Source organism: Gymnoscopelus braueri (genome assembly GCF_963280865.1).
Source record: "Gymnoscopelus braueri genome assembly, contig: SCAFFOLD_119, whole genome shotgun sequence".
Lineage (NCBI taxonomy): Eukaryota > Metazoa > Chordata > Actinopteri > Myctophiformes > Myctophidae > Gymnoscopelus > Gymnoscopelus braueri.
This window is the reverse complement of record NW_027660523.1, coordinates 89353-102500: the sequence shown is the minus strand read 5'-3', so window position 1 is coordinate 102500 and position 13148 is coordinate 89353. Positions and strand designations below refer to the sequence as shown.

General features: G+C 47.6%; 1 protein-coding gene across 1 annotated transcript in view; it reads left to right on the top strand.

Moving 5' to 3' along the window:
• The window catches only part of LOC308081480 (NACHT, LRR and PYD domains-containing protein 3-like), a gene marked incomplete at its 3' end in the record, with an annotated part of 117742 nt that overhangs the window by 50510 nt on the left and 54084 nt on the right, over positions 1-13148 (top strand). The window contains exons 3-5 of the mRNA XM_080457851.1: positions 7863-8001; positions 10485-10829; positions 11528-11803. Coding sequence (XP_080313977.1) covers positions 7881-8001; positions 10485-10829; positions 11528-11803 — 742 coding nt within the window. The 5' untranslated portion in view covers positions 7863-7880. The remainder of the gene's footprint in view (positions 1-7862; positions 8002-10484; positions 10830-11527; positions 11804-13148) is intronic.

Here is a 13148-nt window from a genome sequence, read left to right as displayed (position 1 = left end):
ACTCTAAAGCGACGGGTAGGATTCTCGGTCCATTGAGAGTTCCCCGACCTCCTTCTCTCCCTCCTATCCCTGCTATGCTTTTCCAGACGAGGAAAACACAGCCTTCCAAGACGCTAACTTAGCCACGGTAGACCTCTTGTTTGCCCCGCTAGCAGCTAGCGGACCGTAAGCCTGCTAGCCTAGCTGCCGGATGGGAGGACACCTCTCGTCGGCCTCGCACATTGGCAGCAGTTGGTTCTGGAGCTCTGGAACCACCAGAGCGGCTCCGATCTTCCTACAGAGAGAGCGGGTCGAGGCTTTCCCAAGCTCCCCGCTCTCGTTCTCCTACGAGGGGAGACTACGAGAGCACAGAGACCCTCGTGGATCCCCCCCCCACCCCACCCGGGGGACGCAGCAGCCGTGCCGAGCACCGTGCAGCCTCCCACTACTCTTCCACGCCGGGGAGCGTCGTCTCTGTCGGCGACGATGAGGCTGATGACGACGTCCTCGCCTCCTACCAAACAAACAAACCGGCATTACAACGACAAACGTGATTAGCTGGTCGCCGACGAAGTCGAAGGGGACGGGGAGGTCGTCCTCCATGATGCCTGCGCCGCAGCCCCCCGGCCCTTGGCCCACCCCAAGGGGGACCCCCCACACGGCCATTGTACTTGCGGAGGCGACTGCAGCCCAGGCCGACAGCGCGCCTCCACCGGCTGAAAGAGGTGAGCTCTCCATGCTGGCGCTTTACAAATTAGCCACCGCCAGATGTGGCCTCAAGTGGCCGGCCGATGAGACCAATGAGACCCCCGCTAACACCTCGGAGTGGCAGGGACTCGACTCAGTGGAAGAAAAGGTTGCCAAGAAAAACAAGCTTCCCCTGGCGAAGGGTTTTGGTGCGGCCCTCTCCGCATCTTAGGACGCGCCTGCAGCCCCCGACGCTGATCCTAAAAAACTACGGTTCGACATCGACTGTGCGGGTGCGGGCGAGCTCAGCCTCGCTATCCTCCCGCCCATGGACCGCACCTTGGCCCTCTCCCTTCTCCACAGCCAGCCTCGTGGCCAGAAAGCGCTTTTCTCCACGGCCTTTCTTCACCAACGAGAAGGGCGTCGCCGGCTCCGCGGCCACTAGAGCTGTGTACAAGGCGTCAACGTCGGGCGCCAGAGCTCTCAGCGCCGCCGCTCTGCTGCAGGGCTCACTGAAGGTGCTCCTGAGCGAGGCGGGAGACGCCACCACACCCGAGCAGCTGGCCGAGATGCGGCGCCTTACTCAGGAGATTATCCTGCTCAATAAATATTCCATAGAATGGACTGACGGAGTGCTGCCTGGGGCTGTGCGTTACCCACGAAAGAGCACGATGACTCGACCACGTCACTTTTCGAGGTGCTGACGACAACAAGAACCTACAGAACCTCAAGGTGACCGCTGGAAATCTTTTCCGGGGCGCCATGGGATACCTGCAGGACAGCCACGTGGTGCGGAAGGCTCAGGATGAGGCTGCTTTGTCCTGCATTCTGGCTCCATCCAGACCGCCTCCCCCCAAACCCCAGTCCTGTCCTGCACGGCAGCCAGACAGGGACAGGCCCCTGAACCGGCAGGACGATCCGGCTCGCCAGGCCCAGTCTTTCTCCGCTCCACCCGTTGCCAGAGAACAGCGAGACCAGAGGGAGGACGGCCGCCCACGCCCCCCGCCCAAGAAGCCCAGGGGTCGCAACTCCAAGCGGGGTAAATGACACTGTCACTCCCTGCCTGGAGAGCAGGGAAGTTTTTTCCCCCGGTTCCCTCTCCCCCCAGACGGAGCTGGCCGAGGTGGCAGAGGATCGCTCCCCGAGCACCGGGAAGAAGCTTCGACACACACACACACACACACACACACATTTCGGAGTAAAACACCATTACTTGAATGTGCATGCTGCTGTGTCTCCTGCTGTTATTGTTTCCACCTTTTTTTAAATGACAAAACATGCTTGTGTATTAAAAAATTACACCCAGTGTGAAGTGGGCGGTGTGGTCACAGTGGTCATCACAGTGATGGAAGTTCACTTAAAGAAAAGTAATATTGTGGACCAACCATTGTACACCCCTAACTTAAAAAAAAACAGAAATGTGTTTTTTTTAAGTGCATAGTCCTATTTATAGGGCTATGCACATGTGTCATGTTTCACTAGCCAATCACAGTCCTGAATAGACTGGGATTGGCCAATCACGGTGCAGGGTTAGGGGGGTACACTGGTGGCCAATCACAGCGCAGGGTTGGGGGGGTGCAATGGGACCCCCTGTCCAAACCTCACATATAGGGGCGGTTTCACCGCCCAAAAACAACAAAAAATTGCAACAAAGTACAGCTAAAATGAAAATGAGCCGGCGACCACGACGGACCCCCTTCGGGGGGTCCATGGTGGTCTCCGGACAGAACATAGGCTTTTTGGCGGGCCAAAACCGTCACATGCTAAATGGGTCACGGCAAAAATGTCCTTGGTCCACCAGGAGGCGCCACAAGGTAAAACAAAGCCAAAATATTGTCGCAATGTCAGCAGGGGCAGCCAAAATGGCTGCCTCCGCTGGACAACACGTGTCACTAACCAAGATGGCGGCCCCCGCTTACAGACACGTGTCGACAACGTGTCTGTAAGCGGGTCCGTCAGGGCGACTGGTGGAGCTCAATAGATCTCAAGGACGCATATTTTCACATCCCTATTTACCCACCGCACAGGAAATTCCAGCGGTTCGAGTTCGAGGGTCATGTGTACGAATACCTGGTCCTCCCGTTTGGAATGTACTTAAGTCCCAGGGTGTTCGTGAAATACACTGAGGCAGCGATAGCTCCTCTGAGGCAGAGGGGTATTCGCACCGCGAGTTACATCGACGATTGGTTATTGAGTGGGGACTCGCATCAGGAGGCATGTCATCACACCAATCTGGTGGTGTCGCACCTGACCTCCCTGGGTTTCACGCTGAATTTCGAGGAGTGCGTGCTCACCCCGTCCCATCACGCTACTTTCATAGGTATCGAGCTGGACGCGGTCTCTCTCAGGGCTCGTTTGTCTCAGGAGAGGATAGATTCCTTTCTGAGATGTCTGGCCATGTTTCGACTGGGACGCAAGGTCCAGTACAAAATCTGCATGAGAGCGGCGGGGCTCATGGCCTCGGCCATTTCCCTGATACGCCTGGGCAGGTTACACATGCACCCTTTTCAGAGATGGATGAGCTCCCTCGGGATCCCCGCCACTCATGGTTTTTGCCGTGTGACGGTGTCCACGGCATGCATGCAGTCCCTTCAACAATGGAAAGTAGTCTCTTTCCTGTCGGAGGGTGTCCCGATGGGGAGGATCATTTCAAGGAAGATGATCACCACCGATGCCAGTCTTACGGGTTGGGGCGTCACCTTCGAAGGCCGGATGGCCAGGGGTGTGTGGGACCGCAGTATGAGGGCGGCCCACATCAACTACTTGGAGTTGATGGCGGTCTTTTTGGCGCTAAAGCACTTCAGACCCCACATCAGTGGATGTCACGTTCTGGTCAAGACGGACATTACCACGACCATGGCCTACATCAACAATCAAGGAGGTCTGCGATCTCCTATCTTGGACGGCCTGGCGCGGAGGTTGATACTATGGTGCGACACGCACCTGGAGTCAATCAGCGCCTCTCATGTCCCTGGACTTCTGAACAGGGGAGCCGATCTTCTGTCCAGAGGCAAGACTCATTTTTCAGATTGGTCTCTGCACCCCGACCTGTTTGCATCGGAGGAGAACGCGAAATGCTCGCTGTTCTTCTCGATGAGAGGCCAGGCTCCGCTGGGCTTGGACGCCCTGACACACGAGTGGCCGGGGGGGCTACTTTATGCGTTCCCTCCGCTGGAGTTGATCCACCCCACTCTGGAACGGATCAGGCTCTGGGGCTTGACGGTGCTGCTGGTGGCTCCGGCATGGCGCTCTTGGAGGTCGGAATTAGCTCCCCTCCTATACGAGCGACCTTGGCCCCTCCCAATGCGCGCGGACCTGCTACAGCAGGCTGGGGGGCGAGATTCATCATCCCAGACCCTCAGACCTAGATCTGTGGGTTTGGCCTGTGAGAGGGAAAACTTGACTGCGACTGGACTTCCACCTAGAGTGGTAGCTACTATTCAGGCCGCTAGGGCACACTCCACTAGGTCCGCCTATGGAAAAAAGAGGGGTGTGTTCGAGGAGTGGTGTTTGGAACGGTCCCCGGTTGTGGTCCCGTTCCAGGCTTCGGTCGCAGACATCCTGACCTTCCTACAGGATAGGTTGGATCTGGGAAACGCTTTCTCTACGGTCAAAGTATACTTGCCGGCCATCTCAGCCAACCATGTTGGTTTCGATGGGAAAACCGCGGGGAAACAACCACTTGTGTGCCAGTTCATGAAGGGCGCGTTGCGTGAACATCCTGTCTCCCTGGGTTTCACGCTGAATTTCGAGGAGTGCGTGCTCACCCCGTCCCATCACGCTACTTTCATAGGTATCGAGCTGGACGCGGTCTCTCTCAGGGCTCGTTTGTCTCAGGAGAGGATAGATTCCTTTCTGAGATGTCTGGCCATGTTTCGACTGGGACGCAAGGTCCAGTACAAAATCTGCATGAGAGCGGCGGGGCTCATGGCCTCGGCCATTTCCCTGATACGCCTGGGCAGGTTACACATGCACCCTTTTCAGAGATGGATGAGCTCCCTCGGGATCCCCGCCACTCATGGTTTTTGCCGTGTGACGGTGTCCACGGCATGCATGCAGTCCCTTCAACAATGGAAAGTAGTCTCTTTCCTGTCGGAGGGTGTCCCGATGGGGAGGATCATTTCAAGGAAGATGATCACCACCGATGCCAGTCTTACGGGTTGGGGCGTCACCTTCGAAGGCCGGATGGCCAGGGGTGTGTGGGACCGCAGTATGAGGGCGGCCCACATCAACTACTTGGAGTTGATGGCGGTCTTTTTGGCGCTAAAGCACTTCAGACCCCACATCAGTGGATGTCACGTTCTGGTCAAGACGGACATTACCACGACCATGGCCTACATCAACAATCAAGGAGGTCTGCGATCTCCTATCTTGGACGGCCTGGCGCGGAGGTTGATACTATGGTGCGACACGCACCTGGAGTCAATCAGCGCCTCTCATGTCCCTGGACTTCTGAACAGGGGAGCCGATCTTCTGTCCAGAGGCAAGACTCATTTTTCAGATTGGTCTCTGCACCCCGACCTGTTTGCATCGGAGGAGAACGCGAAATGCTCGCTGTTCTTCTCGATGAGAGGCCAGGCTCCGCTGGGCTTGGACGCCCTGACACACGAGTGGCCGGGGGGGCTACTTTATGCGTTCCCTCCGCTGGAGTTGATCCACCCCACTCTGGAACGGATCAGGCTCTGGGGCTTGACGGTGCTGCTGGTGGCTCCGGCATGGCGCTCTTGGAGGTCGGAATTAGCTCCCCTCCTATACGAGCGACCTTGGCCCCTCCCAATGCGCGCGGACCTGCTACAGCAGGCTGGGGGGCGAGATTCATCATCCCAGACCCTCAGACCTAGATCTGTGGGTTTGGCCTGTGAGAGGGAAAACTTGACTGCGACTGGACTTCCACCTAGAGTGGTAGCTACTATTCAGGCCGCTAGGGCACACTCCACTAGGTCCGCCTATGGAAAAAAGAGGGGTGTGTTCGAGGAGTGGTGTTTGGAACGGTCCCCGGTTGTGGTCCCGTTCCAGGCTTCGGTCGCAGACATCCTGACCTTCCTACAGGATAGGTTGGATCTGGGAAACGCTTTCTCTACGGTCAAAGTATACTTGCCGGCCATCTCAGCCAACCATGTTGGTTTCGATGGGAAAACCGCGGGGAAACAACCACTTGTGTGCCAGTTCATGAAGGGCGCGTTGCGTGAACATCCTGTCTCAAGGTCCTCGTTTCCCTTGTGGGACTTGGTCCTGGTGCTGGACTCACTCTCTCGTCCTCCCTTTGAACCCTTGGAAACGGTGGAACTGAAGTTCCTCACGTTCAAAATAGTACTCCTGGTTGCGCTGACAACAGCGAAACGGGTGAGCGATATTCATGCCCTCTCGGTGAGTCCGGGGTGCATGAGGTTCACCGGGGACGGCGGTATGGTCATTTTCAAACCCAACCCGGCGTTTGTCCCCAAGACCCACCTAGCGGTGGTTACTGCAACTGAGCTGGTGGCTTTTCACCCGCCTCCGTTTGCCTCAGAGGAGGATCAGAGGCTGCACTGTCTCTGTCCAGTGAGAGCTCTGCGACTGTATGTCCGGAGGACTGCGGGCCAGAACCGACCCAGCCAGTTGTTCGTTTCTTTGGGACCCGGTTCAGCGGGAAAGGCGCTTTCCCGGTGGGTTATGGAGGCTATTCGCCTAGCGTACACTAGTAGTGGGACCCCAGTGCCTGAGGGCGCACTCTACTAGGGGTATGTCGACATCCTGGGCCCTCCTCAGAGGTGTGTCTATTCAGGACGTCTGCACGGCAGCGAGTTGGTCGTCTCCATCGACTTTCGCTGTTTTCTATAGCCTGGACGTGGCGGCGTCTTCTATGGCGCACGCAGTCCTGGGTGTGGCTTCCACCTGAAGGTGGGTGGTTGCATAGAATGGACGGGGATCTGTTCATGCCCCTGTGCCTTAGTGTATGATAGGCCGACTTCTGGGCCTTAGTTCATAAGGCGGACTTCGGTCTGTCAGGGCTCTCCACTATTAGGGACAGGCTATGCCTGTCTTTTTAGTTCATAAGGCGGACTTCGGTCTGTCAGGGCTCTCCACTATTAGGGACAGGCTATGCCTGTCTTTTTAGTTCATAAGGCAGACTAGGGTCTGTCAGGGCCCCACTATATTTTTCTTATCTTCGCCCCCAGACCCAGTGGTTCTGGGGGCCAGGGCCGGTGCTAGGCAATTTGGCGCCCTAGGCAATATTTTTACTGGCGCCCCTAATTCTACAGTTTCACACACAAACGTGGGCTACAAAAAACGAAACATCTCTGTGCTTTATTGTAATAAATTCCACTCTTCTACCATATGAATCTGTCATTCATAATTATTGATGTAATTCAAATGTATGTGTATGTGTATATTTGTTTGTTTGTTGATGTGGGCAACGAGACCAACGTTCTTCTGGTCTCCTTTTAGTTTGTTTGAATGTGTTTTCTTTATTGCTTGTCAGAATTAATTTCTTGTTATTCCCTTATGCTTAAAAAAAACAAAAACGTATATGCTAAGTAAGGTCAAATAAAACATAAACATTAACTGCTGTTCAGCACTTTGTAACTCATATTTTGAAAAATGCTATATAAATAAAAGTCATTATTTTATTATTATGTAGCCTACTTAAACCCTCTATTCTCAGTAAACACTGACTTACATTTCTTGGACGCTTTTTTCTGTCAACACCAAATCTCTCTGCCAAAAATAGCCGATCTACAAGCTCACAACACGTCGCAGAGATCGGCTATTTTTGGCTTATGTTCCCCCCATGCTGGGGTTCATAATGTAATGGTGTTTTAATTTTGTCAAGGTGCACTAATGTTTTCATATTGCTGGATGATATGAATAATATTCATATTTTATATTGCACGTGCATAATGTTTTCATGATGAGTAGTGTTATTCAGTCCTCACTTGTACAAATAGCACTAGTCAAAGAACTACACTTCCTGAGAAACGGCGGTGCTGCCCACCAGCTGCTCAAAGCTCCGGAAGATATCAAAGTAACGGCGGAGCAGGAACAAGGGCTTGCGAACCTAGCGTCAACTTGATAATGATGCTCCGCTGCTGTTGGAAAGCCTGGTCTTAGAGGTTACAGTGACATCTGCTGGCTCACAGTGTAATGGGTCACAGATTAAATTGAAAGTAAATTCAGTTTTCATGTAAAAATAAAGTTTAATCTGAACTCTTCAGGAGGAACAACGAGACAAGATGGCGGCTCACTCTGTCTCTTATCGTTACTTCCAAGTCACTCTGTGGACTCTGAAGTCATGGATGGTGATTTATCTCTACATGTTATGGACCAGCTGTTGTTACAACACATCTGCGACAGGTTGGTACAAAGTTTACTTTAGGTTACACATCTTTGCTGTCGGGCTAAAACCGTCAGGAACGTCTGTCCTAAATGTAAACAGAAAATTCAGAAACGTCTGTTCTAAACTGCTGGAAATGGGGAAATATATAAATAATAACTACATAGATCCATTGGGACGAACATATATGTTCGTCCCAATGGATCAATGTAGTTAATTTAGTCGCATTTTGCTATTTTTGTGAGACACTGTAGTAGTATGATGAATTGTAAGGCATTCAATGAAACAAAAAAGTTGAAATATGGAGAGAGACAGCGACAATATTAGCCATGGTTCACATGACGCTCGTCTGTCACAAGCGTCATGGAACCACTTGTTCCTGTTTGCGATTTTTTTTAAACATTTACAACTCATACATCTACATAAACATTCAGATTTCTAATATAAAGTGCTGACCCCACGGCCACAGATGTAACAAGTAAAAACGCCTGGGTCTAAGTACACGTATCTTCCGTATTGTTCAATAAAAAAGCTTTTTGATCTGATTGGTGGCCATTTTATTTTTTTAAATGATGTATCAGATACAATACACCTCCCAACCGAGAGGGCGCATAGTTGAAAGCATATGGAAAAACTCAAAGAAAATGGCCACCGATCAGATTAAAATGTTTTTTTACTGAACAATACAGGAGGTACGGGTACTAAGACTGGGCCGTTTTAACTTGTTCCATCCGTGGCACAACACCACAAGAGATTTGGTGTTCACAGAAAAATGAGTCCAAGAAAGTAAAATTTCTTGGCAACTTCATTTCTTGGAACACTGGCCACCTCTGGGCCGAGTGTTCCGGAACAGTGGGCACCTTTTCGTGAGAACTGTGGGCACCAGAAGGGCCAAGTAATCTGGAACACTGGGCACCTCTTTGAGACATGTCACAATATTTACACAATTTTAATCTGCATATAGGAATAACATGACTTCCAAGAGTCCTGTAAATTGCAATTAAAGGGATATTTCACTTTCAAATAAAATAAACATTAAAACAAAATATAAAAAAAAAATGAAAGAAGTTATGGCAAAATCACGGCCCCCTCACACATTAGTAGGACACTCTAATGCGTGAGGGGGCCGTGATTTTTCCATTACTTTTTTCATTTATTTTTAATATATTTTTTAAATGTTTATTTTATTTGAAAGTGGAGTATCCCTTTAAGGTGCTTTCAATGTGTTTGAATGCAAATGACCTTTGTAAGGCATTTAGCCTGGAAGTTGATGGTTGAGTTCCTCTAATGCTAAGTGAATCATTAGCACATGCTAGGGACCCCCATAAGAGAAGTGAATCATTAGCACATTCTAGGGACCCCCATAAGAGAAGTGAATCATTAGCACATGCCAGGGACCCCCATAAGAGAAGTGAATCATTAGCACATGCCAGGGACCCCCATAAGAGAAGTGAATCATTAGCACATGCCAGGGACCCCCATAAGAGAAGTGAATCATTAGCACATGCCAGGGACCCCCATAAGAGAAGATGTAATGTAATGTTTCAAAGTATTACACATTTTGAAGAATAAATACATAGTAATAATCAAAAACAGCTGATCTACAAGCTCCCAATTCAACGTGATGTGACTCGTGTGAGCTTGAAGACTGGCCACATAACTCATCATAGAGCAGTGTGATTATGATTGTTAATAATCATAATCACACTGCTCTATAATGAGTTATGATTATTAATAATCATAACTTATTATAGAGCAGTGTGATTATGAGTGTTAATCATCAGAGTATGAGGTCCAGCACAGAGTCTTTAGATCAGTGTCTGATGCAGTGTCAACTGCCATCTGTGGCTCCAAATAACTTTATTGACATTGTCAACCAGTAGGAGTCCTACATAACATTTATGTTTTAAATTCCTCTACAAAGTAATAATATAATAACACACTTTATTTGTAAGGTTATACAAATACAATACATATATTTCAAACAACTGTTGTTAATAAAGATAAGTGTTCATTACAACACAGGGAAAACTGACGCAAGAATTTTGACAGCATTACAACATCAAACACGTTTATGATGATGATGATGATGATGATGAGGTTTCACATTATTATCTTTCAAATACCAGATCATTTATTTTAATATTTTTTAGTGTTCTGTGGCTCCTTTTACAGATAATAATGAAGTATTTTACATGTGCAGAGGTTTATGACTTTATGTGAAATAAAATATTCTGAATAATTTACAATTCATACATTTAGCATACTCTCTTGTCCAGAGTGACTTACAAGATCAGAGTAAAACAACATGAAGTCTAGTCAAACAACAACAAGGCAGGAGGTCGAGTAAATGAAGTTGTAGTGTAGCAGGTAAACATTAAACCATCTGTCTAAATAACATACAAGCATACTAGTATGTTAATATGTGGACAAGTTAACAGTATACTGTACAATCTAAAACATAAAGATCACAACACTAAAGACATTGTGTTTTGTTTTTAAGGACAACATCAGTTGATCGGTTCCTCTCAGCCCGTTCTGGCCAAAGTGGGAGATGATGTGATCCTTCCTTGTCACATTGAACCTCCTGTCAGCACTGTCACGATGACAGTGGAGTGGTCCAGACCTGACCTGAAGAAACCGAATATCGTGCATCTCCTCCAAGATGGACATGACATTAGTTCCATTCTGAACCCGTTGTACAAAGACAGGACGACCCTGTTTCATGATAAGCTGTATTATGGTAACATCTCACTGAAGCTGTCCAGGGTGAAGCTCTCAGACGAGGGGACCTACAAGTGTTTTGTTCCACACCTGTACATCAGCAGTTTGATCCAGCTCCTTGTTGGTAAGATTACTTTTTTAAAACATGGATGAGAATATAAGTGTAGCCCATTGATTAGTTCATGCCCTTTAATAGCCCTATTCTAATACATAAGGTTTTTCTAAAACAGTTGACAAAATTAAAGATGTATGCCATTAATAAATAGTTTGTTATAAATAGATCTCTAAATGAATAGGTTTTGGTAAAAGACTTATGTTAAAAATGCATATATATATTTAGTCTTTTCATTACGTATGTTTTCATTTTCTTTACCGTTTTAAAAGGGGTAAAACACATTTCTAAAAAGAAATAACCCTTCCAGTAAATTTGATTTAGATCTAAAGTGTGGTCTAAGATATTTATTTAAAATAAGTCAAGTTAATGAGCCTTGTGGTTTATACTATAAATACAGGATTAAAAAGTAAAAAGGTAACAAACTCAAGTGCCCCGTTATTCCATTCACTCGGTACCGGGCTGCTACATAAGGAACAAGGAAGACATGAACAGGACAAAATAGGTTTCATTGAACAGGTGTTTTTTTTAACTAGACTTCTCAGATTTGGCTCCTGAACTGTTACAATACCTTCTTCCATAGCCCAGTTTTCAATTACACATATCTGGAGCCATAGACACATGGATCGGTCTATAGATAGATGGGTGGATAAATGGACAATAGATAGATAGACAGGCATATAGATAATCATGTTTATGTGTTTTTACAGGGTCAGTGTCTCAGCCAGTGATCTCTTCAAATGGACCAAAAGATGGTGGCTTGTCGTTGACCTGTGATTCTGGGTGCTGGTTTCCACAACCTGAGATGTCTTGGCTGGACAGCGATGAAAACAACATCCCTGCTGAATCCTCTGTGACACAGAAACGTTCTCAACACTGTTACTCTGTCCAGAGCAACGTGATGGTGACCCGAGCAACGAACCTGACCTGTAGAGTTCACCTGCCACGCTTCAAACACACTGCTGACACACACTGTACCATCTCAGGTAATCAATGTTCACTTCACTGTTTAACACCTTGTAGAACCTCTGTAAACATATGTTACATCAATGTTTACATCACTGATTAACACCTTGTAGAACCAGTTAGGAGCACGTTTCAGGCCATTTGGAGTCGATTGGTAGTTAGAATATTTTGGGTCCAGACTTAGCGAGCTGCAGGCACACTTAAAATGTCTAAGACATTTTGTTTCTTTTTGTTTATTGTTTATAGTTTTTTTTTCTTAGATGCTCCTTTTTAGACCCCCAGGGGTCCCCCCTCTATCTTCCTATTGGCTGGGCTTTAAACAGCCATAACTCCAGTTAGCAGCATGCTACCAAGTCCAAATTTGGTTTGTGGACTTAGACCACCAATAGGGACGAGCTGTAATTGCTTAAGCCCCGCCCCCTCTACCTTCTTATTGACTGGGATTTAAACAGCCATAACTCCAGTTAGCAGCATGCTATAGGTCTCAAACTTGGTGGGTGGTCCTACTACATAAAAAAATACCACTTCCAGTTTTACCAGAACGTGGTCGTAGAGACCCGAAACTCTGCCTACCTCCCCATTTATGGTTACGAGGAATCCACAGGTACAGACCGGAAGTCAAATTGCAATATACCCCCCAATATATATATATTTTTTTTACCGTACCTCTCAAACACAAGGTTGCACAGACTTAGCGAGCTGCAGGCACACTTAAAAAAATCAAAGACATTTTGTTTAGAGTTATTATTATTGTTCTGCCCTCGCTAAGCGTATAGCCACCCTTGCAGAGCTAGGCAGACGGCTAACATCAGATGATATAAAAAAGGACCAGGAGGAGACTGATTTTAGTTTGAAGGCAACGTTTTTGTTTTGGGTTTTGATTCTCTTTTCCTTTCCTTCTTTTAATGTATATTTTACTTGTAGAACTGCAATGACATGAAATACACATGGACATAATGTGTTACCATGTGTACTGAATGAGGTTTTCTATTGTAAATATTGTAACTTTTTAACAATGTTTTTAAATTAACTTAAGCAGCTTAACATTCACACAGTTGCAATTATATGAAAGTAGCATGTACATACTGTAAACCACATGAAATGCTTAGCTATAGTAAAGCTTAAAACAGGAAATTAAGGTGCACAAGAAATGCTGCGAATTTGAATATGTATAAATCCGTCTTTAAGGAATACATTAATAACACTGAATTGGCATGAACTGAAACTATTCAAAAAATATTAATAAGCAAATCACTCCCAATCTGTACAAATAAATCACATGAGTGAAGAGAAATATACAGCATTGCTGCCTCTAGACATTAACATTAGCTCAGAGCAGAATAGCCTACAAGCTAACATGACACA